The 19,501-nt window shown below is 35.2% G+C and overlaps 1 protein-coding gene across 5 annotated transcripts in view; it reads right to left on the reverse strand.

Annotated features, from left to right (window-relative positions):
- Positions 1 to 281: 281 nt before the first annotated feature.
- ANKRD26 (ankyrin repeat domain containing 26) overlaps positions 282 to 19,501 on the reverse strand; it is a 102,861-nt gene continuing 83,641 nt past the window's right edge. For all 5 annotated transcript variants that reach the window (XM_082449565.1, XM_082449566.1, XM_082449564.1 and 2 more), the window contains 7 exons: positions 19,075 to 19,187; positions 17,342 to 17,471; positions 11,013 to 11,303; positions 10,221 to 10,438; positions 8,620 to 8,848; positions 2,415 to 2,460; positions 282 to 1,232 (listed from right to left, as the gene is read on the reverse strand). In XM_082449565.1, coding sequence (XP_082305691.1) covers positions 1,096 to 1,232; positions 2,415 to 2,460; positions 8,620 to 8,848; positions 10,221 to 10,438; positions 11,013 to 11,303; positions 17,342 to 17,471; positions 19,075 to 19,187 — 1,164 coding nt within the window. In that variant the 3' untranslated portion in view covers positions 282 to 1,095. The remainder of the gene's footprint in view (positions 1,233 to 2,414; positions 2,461 to 8,619; positions 8,849 to 10,220; positions 10,439 to 11,012; positions 11,304 to 17,341; positions 17,472 to 19,074; positions 19,188 to 19,501) is intronic.

Below are 19,501 nucleotides of genomic sequence, written 5' to 3' on the forward strand. Positions count from 1 at the left end.
ATTTGAAGGGGTGGCTACAACTGGGGGCTTATATACTACTTAATCAGTGACAGGGAGTAGGAGAAAGGCATCTTCTGAAAAACATGACTTCTTGGTGGGGGGAGGGAAGGGCACTTATGGGAGAACAAATGACATTTAGGAAAGATAAATGTTACATTAGGAGAATATATGGGAGATATGGTAGTTTTATGAAACTGTCTGTTTGAGTCTGGTGCTTGGAACTTCCCTCTAATTTTAAGACTGTTTCCAAAAAGTAAGTAAGTAAATAAATAGAAAAGGTGAAAAGTCTTAGGCAAATTTTATTTCTCCAGGAGGAAAGATCTATGAATGAGTGTTTAAAGTTATATATACTAAGTTTTATGGCACTATAACAATCGTTATACATCAAAACATTGACAATAAGGACTTCCCTGGTGGCACAGTGGTTAAGAATCCTCCTGCCAATGCAGGGAACACGAGTTCGCCCTGGTCCGGGAAGATCCCACATGCCATGGAGCAACTAAGCCTGTGCGCCACAACTACTGAGCCTGTGCTGTAGAGCCCGTGAGCCACAACTACTGAGCCCGCGTGCCTAGAGCCCAGGCTCCACAAGAGAAGCCACCGCGATGAGAAGCCCATAGCCCTCGCTCGCCGCAACTAGAGAAAGTCCGCATGCAGCAACGAAGACCCAACACAGTCAAAAATAAATAAATAAATATTTTTTTAAAAAAACAAAACATTGACAATAGCCATAGCAGCAGTATATCCAAATGATGTCTGTCTAAATCTTTAGGTCTATATATAGTGATAAAATTGGAAATACAAAAAAGCTATCAATCAACACCACTATATATTAATGACAAGTTTGGTTGTCTGGGTGCTGGTATCAGGGCTCAGTTTGAGTATGTAAAACTCAACAGTGTTTTGATTCACAAAATCTGCTTAAAAGTAAGTTAGATGCAGAGAAACATGGTTTAAAATACTATATAAATTTTCATCATACACATATAATACAAAAATATTTTCCTTTAATAAAGATTTTCACATCATGTTTAATGGGAAACAACTAAAATGTTATGCAAACAACCCAGTAGGGAAATTTTTACTATTTATCTTTTAGATCATATAATTTTTCTTCAAAATCTGTACATATTCTTGTGACGTTTTCAAAACTAGATCTTGATTTAGATTTGACTCATCAGTAGCTCCTAGAGGAGAAGCTCTATAGGATCCAGATTCACATTCAGCAGCAGCTGAAAAGAAAAAGAAAGGATTATATTCTTTACCTAAAATACTTGAGTTAACTAAATATAAGTTAGTAAAAAAAAAAGCTGAGACCTTTCTAAGTGTTCAGAAGAATGAAAATTATCTATACACGACATAACACAAAATACAAGATTACTATTATATAATTTGCCCGTGGTTGCACGATGAATTAATTGCTCTTGTGGCTGAGTATCAGAGCTTCTGGTTTTCTCATTCTTCATTCATTTACTCAACAACCATCTGCTAAGGTGCTGAGACAAGCACTGAAATTACAAGATGAAGGTGACACAGTCCACCCTGAAAAATCATATACTATAAACTGGAAAAACAGACAAACAGGCAATTTCCATACAGAGTCATAAATACTATGACAGGTATGAAAGAGGGTACAAGGAACCCTCAGAAGTGACACCCAGCTTTGTGTCAATACTGTCAGCTCTCTGGTGGAGGTGGTATGTAAGTGGATACCTGAAGGACACGGAAAAAGTACGGGAGACGGAGGGAAGAAGCAAATACAAAGACTAAAGGTGAGGAAGAGCACCTGTGGGATTGTAAGCAGTCTATTTGACTGGATGCAGAGCAAAGGGGCAGAGGAAGGGAGTAAAGAGATAAGGCTGAATACTATGGCAGGACCCAAACTGATTTGGGTGCTTTTATTCCATGATAAGGAATTTGGAATTTTTCCTGAGAGCAAAAGATAAACCAATGACAAAGTCAATGACAGGAAATTTTAATGTCAGCCACTAAGTGACAGCTACACGAACGTGACTGCTTGAGTCTGGGTTTTTTGGCCTTAATCACTACCAGAAACTTGAGAAGTTGATGAACCCCATGTTTTCTAATAGTGTCAGTGTGCAGGCTGACAGTTCCACAGGGATGGCAGAAGTAGAGGAAGGATATAGCCAGAAATAAAAAGAAATACATAGACTTTTTGAGATTTTTTTTTTAAAGCTATGGAACATGATGAATAAATGAGGAATCAGGATATTTTTCATTATGAATGTTCATGCTTTCACATTTTTCATTAGATATGTATAAGAAAAGATATTTAACCTATCAATAGTATCTGTAATCCAAACAATGGAAAGAGATGCCATTTACTATTGAATATTTACAGTTTATTTCAGAAATCAATGTCTAAATTTAATTCATAAAGTTCGGCAACATACCTTTTTCTAGTTCTCTAGTTATATTTTTTTCCATCTCCTGCTGCATCTGAAATAAGTAAAATATTATTTATGTTTAAGTTAGACAAGAGACATTTTTGTAGGAATGATGTATAGCTTATGAAATGTGGCCTTTAAATAATACTTCTAGAGACTAGACCTAATTTGAGGATTGCTTAAACAGAAAAATAATCACATAAATAAAATAAATTCCTACTTATTTTGATTTTAGATAATAGAGAACATATATATGTAATGTTGTTTAGATTAATCTGATAAAAAGTACAATAAATATCAGTCTATTGAATATACATATTTCAGAGGGTGATATTTGATCTTATTGGTACAAACAAGTTTAAACGATTCAAGTCATATATTACAATGAATGCATTACTTTGCAATTCTTAGAAAAATTGCTCTTTATAAAAGTTTAATCAGTTTTTTTACTCTAATGGATTTTTCCTTAAAATGAGTTTTCCATTCTTACACTTCTATAAAACTAAAATTTTAAGGTATGTTCTATGGTAATAATTTTTCAACATAGAATCTTAAATACATAAAATGAAGAAAATGGTTCTGTTGTAATGTCATGTCAAAATTCTACCGGCAAAAATTTAAGTAAAGGTATTTTCCTGTCTATGTTAGGACTAAAACATTTATTTCAAAAAATCTGCAAGAAGAAAGGAAAAGTAGAGGCTAGAGCCAGTTTTCAAACTCAGTGTCTGATTCATGACTTTCTAGAATTAGAAACAAGGAAAGCAATATATAATTCTTTAACTGTAACTTTGTTTCCATTCTAGAAATTAGGGCCAACTTTTTGAAACATTTGACTAATTATAGTTATCTACTTAATTATGAAATGTGTGGGAACATTTCAAACTGTATTACAAGTGTCTCCACCTAGAGTGTTCTTTTAAAAATCTTTCTTATAAAAGGCACCCTCTCACTAAACAGGGTCTAAAATAGTATACTGAACATAATAAACACTGTGATGATAATGATAACATGATAGCCAACGCCTTTGTAAATTTTAGGTGCAAAGACAAATTTTTTGGCTAGCAGGTTTCCCAATATTTTCAGACTGTTTTCCATAACACTTTTCTGACAACAGCACTATAGAGAGGCCCTGTAAAATGAATAATGTGACAACATTATTAGACAGGTCTTGTGAAATTAATAACTCATAACAGATGAAGGAAGAAGGCTTTACCGAAATGATTTTTTATTACCATTAATAAACACTGCAAAATGTAGGTCACATTTTTACACGTGTTGAATTAGGGAATGACCCGTGTAACATTACTCTCTTTTCCCCCAAAAGCTCTTTTCCTAAATATGTACTTCCGAGACCCTTATGTTGATTTCTAGGTGAGGATAGTATTCAGCTGGAGGCAGTAGTTGGAAGTCGAACATTAATAAGGAGAACACACCTGCATTTTTCTTTAAACTTTTCCATTTAACAAAAACACAGAAAGGTGAGAAAATTATACACAGGAAAACAATATATCAGCAAGTTTTAATCCTAAAGATTTTTAGTTAGAAGGATTCTCTCATAACTGGTAGTTTCCAAACTATGTCCCATAGAAATGGAAGGTCCCACTGAGGACACTGCAGGATTGAAGGACAGAGAAGTCACAGCTTCAGGGTCTCCGGCCACTCCTTTAGCTAAAACAGCTCTATATTTGTCTCTGTTTTATATAATACAGTTTCATGCAAAAATTTTTTTTTTTTATAAAAGAAAGGTTCTTTTCCTTGAAAAAAAATTTTTTAAGGTATGAGAGTCATTGATTTAGTCAAAGTCCCTAATTTTACAAAAGAGGTAACAAAGGCTCAGAGAGACTTTGCCTGGTGTCACAAAGCCAACGGCCTTCTCACTGAGTCTAGAGTTCTACGCCAGCTACTTCCTCAGATTAAGAAGAAAAACACATAGATTTTTAACTATAACTCAGAGAAAATAAATATGTAAAACTTTGTCATGTAGCTCAATAATGTTTGATGCATGAGACATGAAATAGTAGCTTTCTAACTAAATTATGTTTTAAAGGCATGAACAAGAATAAATTATCATAACTCCTATTAGTAGCAGTCAATATATTTAATTTATAAAGCACAGAATTTTTTTTTTTAACCACAGGACAGGGAACTTAAAGGAGAAAATCTTTAGTTGAATCACGCAGGCCAAAACTGAGGAGATTCTTCTTTAAAAGGATATTCGTTTCCTCCAAATAAAACTTGGTTTACCGAAATGAGTCAACAAATGAATTATCCACGTTGCAGGTTATTTACGGCAAAATTTAAAACACAAAACAGATTTCTCTTTACCATCTAGCATACTTCAATCTCTCATCATTAGTTTGCATGTACAAAAAACATGAGTGTAATCTCAATTAGAATTTAAATCCAGTCAGAAATTACAGGCTAATTCCTTGGCCTAAAGTTTCAACGTGAGGACTTACACTCCTACCCTCCTCATGAGAGGAGGGGAGGTTTACCCAACGGGTGAATCTGGGAGAAGGAACTAAGAAGTGCTTGCTTGCTTCCGAATCTCTTCTTTGAGAAGGTGTGTGTGCCCTCGGCACTGGGAACTGGGGTCTGCTCTCATGCCCGCAGTAAGCAGCCTGCCCTGGGGCGGGGGTCAAGCATTTGCTTCCTCCCCTTAGGCCTAATTTGGGATGAAGTATTCTGAGGCCCACTGTGACTGCACACCTAAAGCACGTCCTCCAATTCATTACTTATGTGTCAGTAACAAAGCTCCTTAGTTGATCTCCAGCTGCTGACTCCCGCGTGCTGAACTCAGAAGGGGAAGAGAAGTGTCATCTGCCACCTGCCCACCACAGGTCCAACAAGGCAGAGGACCACACGACACTGAGGGAACGTTTTCTTCTTCTCCCCTGACTTTATAATTAACGTACATTGTTCAAAACAACCCCCACTATAAAGTAGGGGAAAGGTGAAAGGAACATTTTAGAAAGAAACGTAGTGAAGCCAATAACAATACGAAGCACAGCAAGTATGTGTTCCGTTCACTCAACCATAATGTATTACTGTTAAATTATATCTGAGACTGCAGGCTGGAAAATAATGTTGCACTCTCTTTTTAAGACCAATTTGATAAATATATACACACCACACACATACACATGCACACTCATTTCCAAAGTTAATTTATTTTCAGTAATTATTGATACTTTAAAAATTTGATATCACTCATTTTAAATGTCATGAAAATGTAATAAAATCAAGTCATTTAAACCACTTCAATTCATTATCCAATTGTAAACAGGCTAATGTATGAAGGAAATTACACTTGGCAGTCTGTAGACATTAAATACATGTATTTTGCTGCAGAGAGAAGAACTGAGGAAGAATTTGTAGATCAAAGAGCTGAAAAACTAAGTACAGAAAAAATAAAATGAATGAAAGAAAAAGAACTGTAAGAAGTTGAGCTATTACCTCTATCTTTCAAAAGAGAAAACGCCTACTCATTTGTCCATGTGGACAAAATGAAGAGGGAACAAGAAGGATTATACTGATATAATAAACTGAGACAATAAACAAGTTAACTGAACTCTGCCTGTGCCTTATGAGAAACTAGCTTAACTACTGTGGTAATTTGATTAGAGTTAAAACTCAGAGTGGATAGGCAGTGCCTTGGTGATGTAAAGAGGAGGCCTATTTTTTTAAAAGAAATGTGACTCAATATTCTGGTGAGACACAAAATGTTGTATCATATAAAAAGTCAAAGTCTTAGGAATATTAATTGTTTTAGCTTCAGTGCATTTGTATGACCATATTTAGAAAGAGAGTTGCTAAACTGAATGGACATTGCAGCAATTTTTTAAATTACTTAAATAAATCATTAGAAAAATTTTGAAAGTGTCAGTAATGCACCAAAAGTCCAAAATCAGTCAATGTAAAATATAGTCCTCCTACTTAAGACAGATTTAAAGGGCATTTATTAACTACTGTGGCCATGCATCGTGTTTGGCACACAAATACCTAAAAACTCTTGAACATAAAAAAATCTTCAAACCAGCGAAATTGTGTCTGTTATAAAATTGTCTGGAATAGATTTTTAAGTTTTCAGTTCTTGAAAAAATTCTATGTGCAAGAAAATCTAACAGTGATGTAGCTGTTCTGGCTAATGTTAACTTTTTGTATTTTATAATAATATAATTAAATAACACAATTGAAAAAAACTGTAAAATTACTTCTGATATATAGGACAAAACATCCCAGAATTAACTAGAATGTGAAAACTGAGGGTAAAATTAGCAAGACAGATACGTAGTAATCTCCTACCCCCACAATGGTATCAACTGACAAGACTGAACTTCATGTACTGGTGAGGGAGGTAATAAATCTAAGTGTTAGGTACATGGAGAAAGATTGCTGCTACAACCAGCGCAACTGAAACCACAGACATAGAGCAGTACTTTGCTATAATTATTTTCCTTAAAGTTAGGGGAAAATGCTGAGTATTCCTTCACAGTAGGAATAGTCCAAAATGTTAAAACCTTGCAAATAAAGGAGACTGATAAACAAATGCAATCCTAATGCCATTTTTAACATTTTACTTTGTAGAATCATAGCTAAAACCTTTAGAAGGCTATCGTTTTGTAATGTCCCATCCAAAAACCCACCCCCTTCTATCATTTTAGACAGTACGTTAACACCTCTCATAGTATTTATGTTTTCCTAGTAGAAATAATTATATTCCTAGCAATTCTAGAAGGCACCTTCTTTCTGTAAGTCTTACTAAGAATTATGTGAACAATAACTGTATAATAACTCTTCTGCGGCATTCTGTAGTGATTATGGAGACATGTCTTTGCATCTTGATAGAGTAAGTAGTGCTCTTCAATCTCTCTTATTAAAACCAGCACGATTTGGCAAAGACCCCACGAGGGAACTATGTATACCTAGTAACTACAACATTGAGTTTAAAATAAACTATTTTTTGATTTATCTAGAATTACTAAAAAAATAAACACCTCTTTCCTCCAAAAAAATTAAAGGAAAAAATTCCCGCAGAAATTTTCTCTCACGTTGTTTTTGCATTCACACACTCTTTCATCTTCATCTTGTAAAATGATACATTGTCTGATTTTTTGGGTGACAACTCATGAGAACATTCTAAGTTTACATCATGCTTAGCAACTGACAGAGGGCTTGACATCCATTTTCTTTTTGACCCTGGAGTCCAGTTTCACGGCTCTGAAGCACTTAGACCCAAGTTAGCCACAGCACTGTCTAAGAAACCTTAGCTTTGCTCTTCTATGATTTGTTACGACGTGAAGCCAAATGAGAAAACAGGCTGAGACCTCATTTAACAAGGGCTACTTTTCTCTGCATCAAGAACATCATGAAAACACCATCAAAACCATAAACCCGTGTGCACTGAGTGAAATGGATATTTTAATAACAATGATACACAATGAAAACTAATTGCAGTTTAAAGACTCCCCATCATTGCCATCTTAGTCATCATTCATCCAGGTGATGGCAAGATAGAGACATAATTGGACTTCATTTTAAAAATTTAAATATTTGCTTTATTTAACTATGTATTTAGAAATGTTCTACAATTGCTCAGCAAGACATTTTATAAAAATTCAATAAAAATGCTGTAAGTAAAATAGCAATTAAGGCTGCACTCTCATGTATGAAAATGACAAAAAATTTTAACTTAAAAACAGAAATTAACCTATTTAGTGCTACAAGTCTATTTAATTCACAAAAAGGATTTATCTAGGATTCCTTTAAATTAAAAAAATCCATATATGGTTAAGTGTTTGGATGCCAATCATTCACTTATGCTTAGGGGTAGAAAAACTAGGGTGCAGCAAAGCTTGAAAATGATTATGAACCATCGCCAAACTGAAGTCAATTAGAAAGTATATCTTTGGTTATTAGGCAATAATATTTAATTTCTAAAATAGAATTTAACTGCAGCTTTTCAAGAAATTTAAAATTTGTCAGTTTAATTACATTTACTGAATAAAGTTAATGATAAATCTCTCTTGAAAATGAGAAATCCAGGGACTTTAAAAAATCATAAAATTTCTGTCTATTTATTAGCACAATTAATTATGGCTTTTACTTCGTGTGCGTAAGTCAAATAAACAATTCAGAATTTCACCAAATTAAAAACAAGAATTATTATCAGAAATCTGAAACCCAAGGAAAAAAAGATAATATAACTAACCTTAGTCAAGTAAGTCTCCATGCTCTTATTTGAAGGGCGTGAACTTGAGGTAGAAATCTCTAAGTTTTCTCCTGGAGTAAGATTTCTATTGAGCACTAAACTATTATTAAGATTTCCAACACAAGGTGGCTCCAGGACTGGCCTCGTAGTAAGAGTGCTGAGTAAAGATCTGTTCTGCTGTTTCTCCACCAGTAGTTTGGTACTGATCTCTGCCAGCCTCTCATTAGTCCTGGGAAGATGGCAAAACACCAATTTCATTCATTTCATTTTCCCTAAATGATTCCTAAATGATTTGCATTTTTTAAATTGCCATAATAGTAAATGGAATGTCCCATTAAACCACGTTTTAACACTGAAAATAGGTCAGAGCAGACCTACTATAAACAATTCTAGGTGTAAAATTGTTCTAAAGAAGTATATATGTGTCTGAGGGATCCTTAACTAACAAGCAAGTCAAAGTCGGGAGAGGAGAGAAATGGCTTAGATGGCTTAACAGGTGACGCTTGCTGCCTTCTGCGATGGCTGCACTTAGACACTCATCTTTAGTGAACCAGTTCAGGGATGAAAAAACAAACCATACCTCAAAGACATTTTCAAGCATTTGCTTTCACCACCCCTGTATACACATTTCACTCATTACCTCAGAGAAATTAAGCATTCGGCACTGAGGAATCATCTAGAGCAGTGGTCCCCAACCTTTTCGGCACCAGGGACCAGTTTCGTGGAAGACAACTTTTCCATGGATGGGGGTGTATGTTCAGGCGGTAATGCGAGCGATGGGGAGCGATGGGGAGCAGCAGGTGAAGCTTTGCTGGCTCGCCCACCGCTCACCTCCTGCTGTGCGGCCTGCTTCCTAACAGGCTGCAGACGGGCACCGGTAACACTGTTACTGAGGCACTGGAGGTGGGATCTGCCCTTGCGGTCTTCCACACACCCCCTCACGCAGGCCACCGTGTTATTTTTAGACACTTTGTGAATTATACAGCCCTTCGCCCCTCTGTTACTTTCCCCTTGTTTCACAAGCATGCCTTTATGTAGAGTAGAAAAACTTCAAATACAGTAGTTTGTCTCAGGGCGCCCTCTAGCGATGATACCAAAGATCATAATCAAGAAAGTAAATTTACCAAATGCTAAAATGTGACGCTTTGCGTTTAAGCTGTAATCTTCCAAAAAATAATTAAACTCGTTAATATTTCTATTTACGGGAATTCCAACAAGAAATTTTATCTAAATTACAAAGTTTCAAAAACACTTAGCTTAAAGACTAAATCAGGTTAACTATTGGGTTGGCCAAAAAGTTCGTTTGGGTTTTTCCAGTAACATCTTACGGGAAAACACACACGAACTTTTTGGCCAACCCAATATATGAAAATATAAAAAATAAAGTTATGTGAAACCAACAAAAAGGTGGGGAGATGCAAACTGGACTAACATTTTAAAGGTGACTTCACTTACTAACATCATTTTCCAAAGTTATACTACCTAGTTAGCTTTCACTTCCTACTAATCTCATGAACCTGGCTCAATAAAAATTATGCTTTGGAGGCAAATTAATGAGCTAAATTTAAATTTATTTTCTATGATTCTATGTTTTGACTTACTTGTTTAGTTTATTTGCCAATGACTTTCTAACTTTTAGTTCTTCAAGGTAGAGTTGCTTATATTTTTCCAACTCTGCTTTATTAGAATCTTCTTGAAAAGTTTTCATTTTGGAGAGTTCAGATTCCAGATCTTTAATTCTGAGTTCCATTTGACTTCTTATTGAAGCATTATTATTCTCTCTTAACTGCTGTAAGTTTTCTTGAGATGCTGCTTGTGTCTAAAGTAAAATAAAAAGATACATGTTTAAAATAATTATAACCTGAATAATTATATTTGTGCCCTTTAGTTTTGCATCAATGATTCAGAGAGCAATTTTAAATGTGAAAAAAAAGCTGACCTTTAAAAATATTTATCATCAATGCAAACTGAGTTAAATCTTAATTATAAAATTAAAGTTGAATCATTCTTATATTCGTACTCATGTAATCTGATAATTCAAAGAATAATAGGACCAATTTAAACATTTTTAAATTGAACAATACAACTAAGAATAATCCAAGAGTACAGTACAATTTCTAAATCACAATATTTTTTTTAATCCTAATAGTTTTGTTTTATACCAGTTGGTCTTAAAAATAAAATGATTCTCTAGTGAGAATTGTTCTGAAAGATCAATTTAGTGAGAATAATGATGGAAACTGAAATATTTAAAGGGAGAAACAAATGCCACCTTCCTTCCAGAAATTTACAAAACAAACTGCTATAAGTAGAAGAAACACATAAAATGTATACATCCGAAATGTAATTTATAGTGAAGTGAATTAAAGCACATTAAAGATCAATAAATTAACCTGTAAAAATAGGTTGACTTCTTTTAATTTTTCTATTATATCCTGTCTTGCTCTTTCTTCAATCTCCCGTTTATACTGCTCTACTTGACTGTGTTCTATCATATTCATTTCTATATGACTTTTGAGGTTCACTACTTCTTGTTCCAACTTCTTTTTATTCTTCTCTAGTTTTTCACATTTCTTTTGTATTACTTTCATAGACAATAACTCCTGTTGAAGAACTTGATTTTTTGCATCCAGATGTAGACATTTTGAAGATGCAGTTTCCAGTTCTGCTGTAAGGTCATCAATCTGCATGAATAAAATAAAATCATTTGGTAATTAGAGACGTAGACTGAGAATAGCCTAACTCAAAACCAGTATCAACTTTTGAAATAAATTCAGTTACAATAAAATGGTATCTATATTGTAGCATGTAGGACCTTGAAGTACTAAGAAAATGAAGAAAAAAGTTCAAACCACCAAGAGCCACAAATATATATCCTTTACTGTCATCATTGTTACACAACATTTGCATTTGATTTTATACTCTTTTATTCTTCTATTGTTTCATGTCTGTCCTCCATAAAATGACTATAAGTCACCTCTTAGTAGAAAGCCTCTTACTCCTTCCCCACCCCCATCTTAACCCTCCATGATTTTTAAAGTTTTAGGGATATCATATTGAGTTATTTAGGGCTGAGTTAATAAATGCCTCCCAAAATAAGACTCTGAAAATCAGGCTCTAATTAATGAGTCTTGTCAATATGGCTTCTAATACCATAAGCCTTTTTCTGAATTACAAATATTTTATGCTAACTTGAATTGCATTCCAAGGAGAAATGCTTCGCAGGGTTAAGGCGAAATCACATCTCCCAGTGTAATAGTTTAGCGAGATGATCCACACATTTTCCTGAACAAAAGAGTGCCATTAATTCTTGTAACGCTTTGCTACTTTCCACAGAATAAGAGAACATACTAAACGAAACAAACAAAAAAACTTGCTGGAATTTCAACGACACTGAGTTGGGAAGAACTACTTCCCTTTAGACAGAATGATTATTTGGTAAGACAAGGCAAGTGGATGTGGTAGTTTTAAAACATGTCTACAAATTCTTTGACACTTTTCTCACGAAATTCCCAGGGCTTCACAAGACTGTTAATGGAAGCCTGACGGCCCTTGAAGAGGCTGAAGGTGACAGCTTCTAGGCAAGGGAAGAAAATGACACTGCAACTTGGAGGAAGGGGGACTCTAGCTACAAAGCAGCTGAAAGTAAAATTGATGAGAGGGATAAGCTAAAAAAAAAAGACTATTAAATATAAAGGATCCAGGACTCATTGGATTCAAATATCTTTATCCCATTTACAGCATCTCCACATGCCCAAATAATGCTAAAACAGAGAAATCGCTTCTGGGCTAAGATCAGATTTAGGGTGCTGCCAGGAAAACATGGTCTAAAGATGAAGCCAAGACTGTAGAACCCTTTACTAAGACCCTGGAAAGACTTAAGTTGGTGCCTCAAATTCCTTTAAGGATCTTAAAAAAGCATAAGAATTTTAAAGGCATCATCCTACAAAGTTTCCCGTCCTACAACAGCTTCACAAGAAGCCCAAGGGGAAGAGCTTATCTCAAAAAGATTTGGGAGGGTAGCTTTTCCAATGGCATGAAGCCCAATAAAATTCACAGGACACTCAAAGCTTTAAAGAGAACTGTGGTAGCAAAAACACTGCTTGCTAGCTTGGATTAACAAAGACCAAGACAGTACAGAATGAGAAGAGGCCTTTGGGATTTTCTTAGAAGTTCTATAAGTCCCCCTTCCTCCAGGTTTCAGTGTCCTTTTCTTCCCTTGCTGGCTTGAGAAACACTACTCAGCTGCAAACACAGGTCATTTCTTATGAAAAGGACAGAACAAAGAGCTCAGAGGGTACAGCAAAGGAGAATCACTTCCATGGTCGGGACTAAGTCCTAATCAAAGAGCTGGCAGCAGGTATCAGGCTGTATTTCAGAACTGCTATGGACCAGCATGTCTTCCATTTTCCATTTCTGAATGGGAGAGTCCTTAGCAGTTTAACAGGATGTTGGGTATGTGGGTGGCAGAAAATTTGTCCCTTTAGTTCTCAAGTCTTAGTACTGAGAGGATTGGTACTCAAGGGGCTATACTCTAGAAACCACACCCAGGAGCCTCATCCCCATCTGTACCCGGTGAAAGATGGTAAGATCCTGGACTCAAGCCTGAGCCTGACACTGTAACAATTGAGACTTGTGGGGGAACTGGGTAGGGATAAGTGTATTCTTCATGTGGAAGGAATATAAAAAATTGTGGCAGTGGGTAGATTATGCTGGTTTTTAAATGTATCCATAAATTAAAAAAAAATTTATTCCATAAAAAAAGGTAGACTATGGGCCAAGCATAAGTGACTTATTCCTAATGAACAGAATATGGTGAAAGAGCTGCTGTGTGAATTGCAAGGTGAGGTTAAACAAGACAATACAGCTTCTGCCTGGCTCTTAACCTTGGAACCCAGCCCCATGTTGTGAGGAAGCTCAGGCCACAAAGAGAGCTTAGATGTTCAGGGTAGGTGTTCCAACTGAGGGGAAGAGAGGCCAGCTGTCCTGGCTATGCTTTTCCTAAGTGTAGATTGTGAACAAAATAAACGTTGCTTATTTAAGCTACTAAACTTTGGGGAGATTTTTAGGAAAAAACAGAAAAGTGGATAAAAAAAAGAGATAATAAGAAACATAACTTAGACACAGTAGAAATTGGTTTCCTATAAACTGGAATCTAATAAGTGTTGAGATTAACTTAAAATGACAAACAATGCTGATGAGAAGAAGCAGATAACTAGAAGAAAGACCTAAGAACTATTCAGGAGGAAGTTTTCGGGGGGTTCCCTTCACTTACAATTTCTTACAAATAGGCAGGTATGCCTCTTTAGAATTTCCCCTCAAGTTTGAAGATAAGGAAGATTGGTAAGCAAGGAGACATATGAAGTATAATAGTTGAAAAACAACTAGAAATCGTCAGTTTAATTACCAAAATCAGACTTTTTTTACCTCATCTCAATTAACTGAAATTCTAAGGGATAGGCAGCTTTGAATATTTATTAATCTAGGACTCAATCTTCATTGTCCTTTCCTCAGAGAGGAAATAAAACATCATGGAAGCATTTTTAATCTTCTTAGTAGTAAAACAAATGCAGTGTCCTTTGGCAGTATATAATTAAATATAATTTTTCCTTTACCTTACTTAAATCTTGTTTGTAAGGGAAGGTAGGACTATCTCATTTTTACATTGTACCACAGTGCTTCTCTATATCATACAAATTGGCTTTGAAATTTTGAAATTCAAATTACTAATCTATTATTTATCCCAGATAAATTGATCGACTATTACCTTTTCTAAAAAAAATTTATTTTATTTTATTTATTTTTGGCTGTGTTGGGTCTTCGTTGCTGCATGCAGGCTTTCCCTAGTTGCGGTGAGCAGGGGCTACTCTTCATTGAGGTGCACAGGCTTCTCATTGCAGTGGCTTCTCTTGTTGTGGAACACGGGTTCTAGGTGCATGGGCTTCAGTAGTTGTGGCACACAGGTTCCACAGTCGTGGCTTGCGGGCTCTAGAGTGCAGGCTCAGTAGTTGTGGCGCACAGGCTTAGTTGCTCCATGGCATGTGGGATCTTCTCGGACCAGGGCTCGAACCATTGTCCCCTGCACTGGCAGGCAGATTCTTAACCAATGCACCACCAGGGAAGCCCTACCCAGTTTTGTTTTGTTTTTTAAAATTATTTATTTATTTATTTATGGCTGTCTTGGGTCTTCGTTTCTGTGCGAGGGCTTTCTCTAGTTGCGGCAAGCGGGGACCACTCTTCATCGCGGTGCGCGGGCCTCTCAGTATCGTGGCCTCTCTTGTTGCGCAGCGCAGGCTCCAGATGCGCAGGCTCAGTAGTTGTGGCTCACAGGCTTAGTTGCTCCGCAGCATGTGGGATCTTCCCAGACCAGGGCTCAAACCCGTGTCCCCTGCATTGGCAGGCAGATTCTCAACCACTGCGCCACAAGGGAAGCCCCCTACCCAGTTTTTAACAGCTATACTCTTAAAAATTTTTCTTTGGATGGGATGAAATAGTTATTCTATTCATTATGTGTTAAGCTATAAAGTACAGCTATGCATCTCTTTCTTTTTAAATAAAAGAAGGTAGATACAGAGAACTGTGGTTTCTGAGAATGCAGGATCTATGTCAAGAACAAGATCAGCGCTAGTGTTATACACAAGAACCACGTCAAAAGATGATTTAATTGTGAATTGCAACATGATGGCTTAGCGAGACTTCCAACGAGGAAAGCTGACAGCCCAGACTTAATCTTCTCCTAGATGGTGAAATCTATGGATGAGTCTATGAATTATAATGAGCTAAACATAATGAAGCAGATAGCAGACTAAGTCAGCAGATCTTGTGACCAAGATTTGATGGAAACTGGAGTGAAGTGGGAGGCACTGGGTGAGAGACTAAAGGTCTGAAAGGAGGGAGAAAAAAAGAAATGGACTTTACCTTTGTAAACCTACTTCCCATCATGTCATGGGGTCAGTGAGGCATAAGCTGGCCACAGGCTCCTTCAAGAGGCAAAAAACCTCCACAGAAGTGGAGTTAAAGACATTCCACTACACTGACTTTTTATTATTACATAAAACAACTGGTAATATGCAAGATGAGTAAGAAAGAATTCTCATAAAATGACTTGGTACTGGCATAGGACAGACATATAGATCAATGCATTACCATTGAGGATCTAAAAAGAAAGCCCCACATTTATGGCCAACTGATTGTCAGTAAGAGTGCCAAATAATTGAATGAGACAAGAATAGTCTTTTTAACAAATGGTACTGGGACAACAGAATATCCACATACAAAAGAATAAAATTAGACCTCTACCTCATACCATATGTAGAAATTAACTCAGTATGCGAGAGCTAAAACTACAAAATTCTTAGATGAAAACACAGGTGTTTATCTTCATGACTAGATTTGGCAATTCTTAGATATGACACCAAAAGACAAAAATCGACTAACTGAACTTCATCAATATTAAAGACTTCCGTGTTTTGAAGGACACCATCAAGAAGGGGAAAGGGCAAGCTCCTGAATGAGAGAAAATACTTGAAAATCCTATATCTGATAGAAGATTTGTATCTAGGATACAAAAAGAACTCTTATAATTCAATAATAAAAAGACAATCCAACTTAAAAATGGGCAAAAAGTTGAATAGACAGTTCTTCAAAGAAGATACACAAATAGACAATAAGCACATGAAAAGTGCCTCAACATTATTAGTCATCAGCAAAATGCAAATCAAAACCACAATGAGATACCACTTCACATCTACTAGGATGGCTATAATCAGAAAGACAGGTAATGACAAGTGTTGATGGGCATGTAGAGAAATTGGAATGCTTACACACTTTGGATAAAAATGTGAAATGGTGCAGCCACTCTGGAAAACAGTACAGCAGTTCCTCAAAAGGTTAAACAGAGTTACCATGTGATACAGCAATTCCATTCATAAGTATATTCCAAAAAGAAATGAAAAAAATATGTTCACACCGAAACTTGGACATGAATGTTCATAGCAGCATTATTAATAGCCAAAAAGTGGAAACAACCCAAAGGTCCATCAACTGAGGAATGGATATATAAAACGTGGTATGTCCATACAAATGAATATTATTCAGCAATAAAAAGAAATGAAGTCTTGATCCATGCTACAAAACAGATGTACTTTAAAAATATTATGCTGAATGAAAGAAGGCAGTCACAAAGGACCCCATATTCTGTGATTCCACTGACATGAAATATCCAAAATAGGCAAATCTATACAGACAGGGAGTACAGTCATGGTACTAGGGCTGGGAATATGAGGAAGGGAAAACTGGTACAGGGTGATGGCTAAAAAGTATAGGGTTTCTTTTTAGGGTGATGAAAATGGTCTAGAATTGATTGTGGTGATAACTGTATAACTCTTTGAATATACTAAAAGTCAATGAATTGTACAGTTTAAATGAGTGAACTGCATGTTATGTTCATTATATTTCAATAAAGCTGTCACCAAAAAATAATGGATGCTTTGGGGTAATGGTGTGCTGCTCAGCTTCAGATCACCAGCCATGGTTCAAGACACAGACAGTCAAAAGTGTGCCCTTTTTATGGAAAAATGATATAGGAAAAAGCTGTCTTTTTTACTGGTATCAAATCTAAAAAATTAACAGACAAATCTGTGTTTCACTGCTCAAAGCATGAAGTGATTTATATTTCCCCAAATTAAGTGACTTTTGGGTCCCAAAACTGATTAAAAATTACCTTATGTTTTAGCATATTAATCTGAATATCCATTTCAATTTGATTGGTTTTTAAATCTCCATGGAAACTAAGCTCTCCATTTTCATATTCATTTAACTTCCTTCTTGGCATTTTTAAGAGTTTCTTAAGTCTGTAGAAATGCATAGAATGAATAAGTCAAGTTCTTTAAGAGTAGACATTTAATAATTATTTAAACAGATATATGTTCTATCATATAAAATAAACTCTATAAATTATAATCCTTTCTCATCTGTTCTAATCTAATATTGCTTGAAAGCATAATAACTAAATTATAATCTTAGGTAAATAATATGAAGAAAAATTTTATGACACATGCTAAGAGTTAATATAGTGTGTGTATACATATAAAATATATTACATATATTATACAGTTCTTATAAGTAAGCTGTTATTAGTATCCATTTTTAGTATGTTAATATAAAATATTAACTTATTATTAAATATTAGTTATAAACCAGAGATCAGTAACCAAGCTGAAGAAGAAGAGCATATCATATATGAATGTTTTGAAAAGACACAAAAAGACATTTTGGTACTGACTGACCACAGCCTCTACAAGAAGCAAAGAAAGAACACACAAAAAACATCGACACTCACTCAAAATAGAAAAAGAAACAAGAAAGAAAAATCTTTGGAGTCTGAGTTGATGGGGAAAAAAACCAGGCTGAGCTTCATAAGAAAGGAAATCAGCAGGGAGAGAATGTGTACCAGTCTCTTCAAGCTGTTTTAAGAGATCTAGAAATCTTGCCCAGCACAATGTTAACAAAATGCCAAGCAATGTAGAGAAAATTAAATGAGAGAAAAATACTAATGAGAATCAGGGAAGAACCATAAGTATAATACCAAAATCCACAGATGCTCAAGTCCTCCTAAGCGCATACTTCTGTATACTTTAAATCATCTCTAGATCACTTATAATACCTAATGCAAGGTAAATGCTATGTAAATAGTTATAAATACAATGTAAATAAATGCTATGGAAATAGTTGCCACCTGAGGCCCATCCAAGTTTTGCTTTTTGGAACTTTCTGGAATTTTCTTCCCCCTGAATACCTTCAATCTGAGGTTGGTTGAATCTGTGGATGCTGAGGGCTAAGTGTGCTCAGCAAATAACCAGAAAGGAAGCCATGTGGAGGCATCACAGACATTGGGAAACACTCTATTTTTTTTTTTTTTTATCTGAGTGGTCAAAACATGATCACTAATTTTATTATTCTTTAAGTCATACATATGTTTTTGTATATATATTTTAGAACTAAACTTTTAGAGCAGAAAGAAAATATAAGCAAAATCAAGATAGTTTTTGAGGTTGTTAAACAGTGACACAAATAAGTTTTTAGATATTAAAATACTTGAACGCTGAAAGGGAAGAACACAACTAAAAGAAGGCAGGGTTACCAGAAAAGAGCAAAGATATCTTGCAGACATAAAAATTCAAGGTAGATGATGAAGAGCAGAGTGACATTACTATAGGCAAGGCACACTATTGTTATTGTTTTAGAAATCATTAAAGAGGAACTATAATACTGGGGCACTCAAAACAGTTTCAGATTGTGCTGTGAGTTTCTAAAGTAAACTTTTAAATAGGATGGATGACTTGCTGAAGTATGAATATACACATATAAAATGAATTTGTATCTAAGGTTTTAATAGAACAAAATTATAGTTAAATCAATTAATAGTTGAAATTATCAGAAATATTAAAATCTTACCCAGTAATCTCTTTTTCTAATTCACTATTTTTCTTCATTTCTTGATCCAAACTATATTCCAGAGACTGTTTTAACTCAGTACATTTCTTTAATTGCTGCTTTTCACCCTCAGACTTTGAAAAAAAATTTAAATTATTTTTTAAAACCTAGAGACTTACTCTTCTTTCTTAAAAATATTACTTCTCATGAGTTCATGAGTAATATATGTTTATAGTGAAACACAGTTTATAAACCTGATGCCAATAAGGACAGATTTCAAAAATAATGACTTTTCTTGAAACAGCTTAAATTGATTTTTCATTTTCATCATTTCATCATTTTTCTGGAATTTAAATTGCCAAAATTTATTTGTTAAAAACAGATGTTTTGGGACTTCCCTGGTGGCATGGTGGATAAGACTCTGTGCTCCCAATGCAGGGGGCCTGGG

The sequence above is a fragment of the Balaenoptera physalus genome (genome assembly GCF_965194825.1).
Source record: "Balaenoptera physalus genome assembly, chromosome: 2".
Taxonomy (NCBI): domain Eukaryota; kingdom Metazoa; phylum Chordata; class Mammalia; order Artiodactyla; family Balaenopteridae; genus Balaenoptera; species Balaenoptera physalus.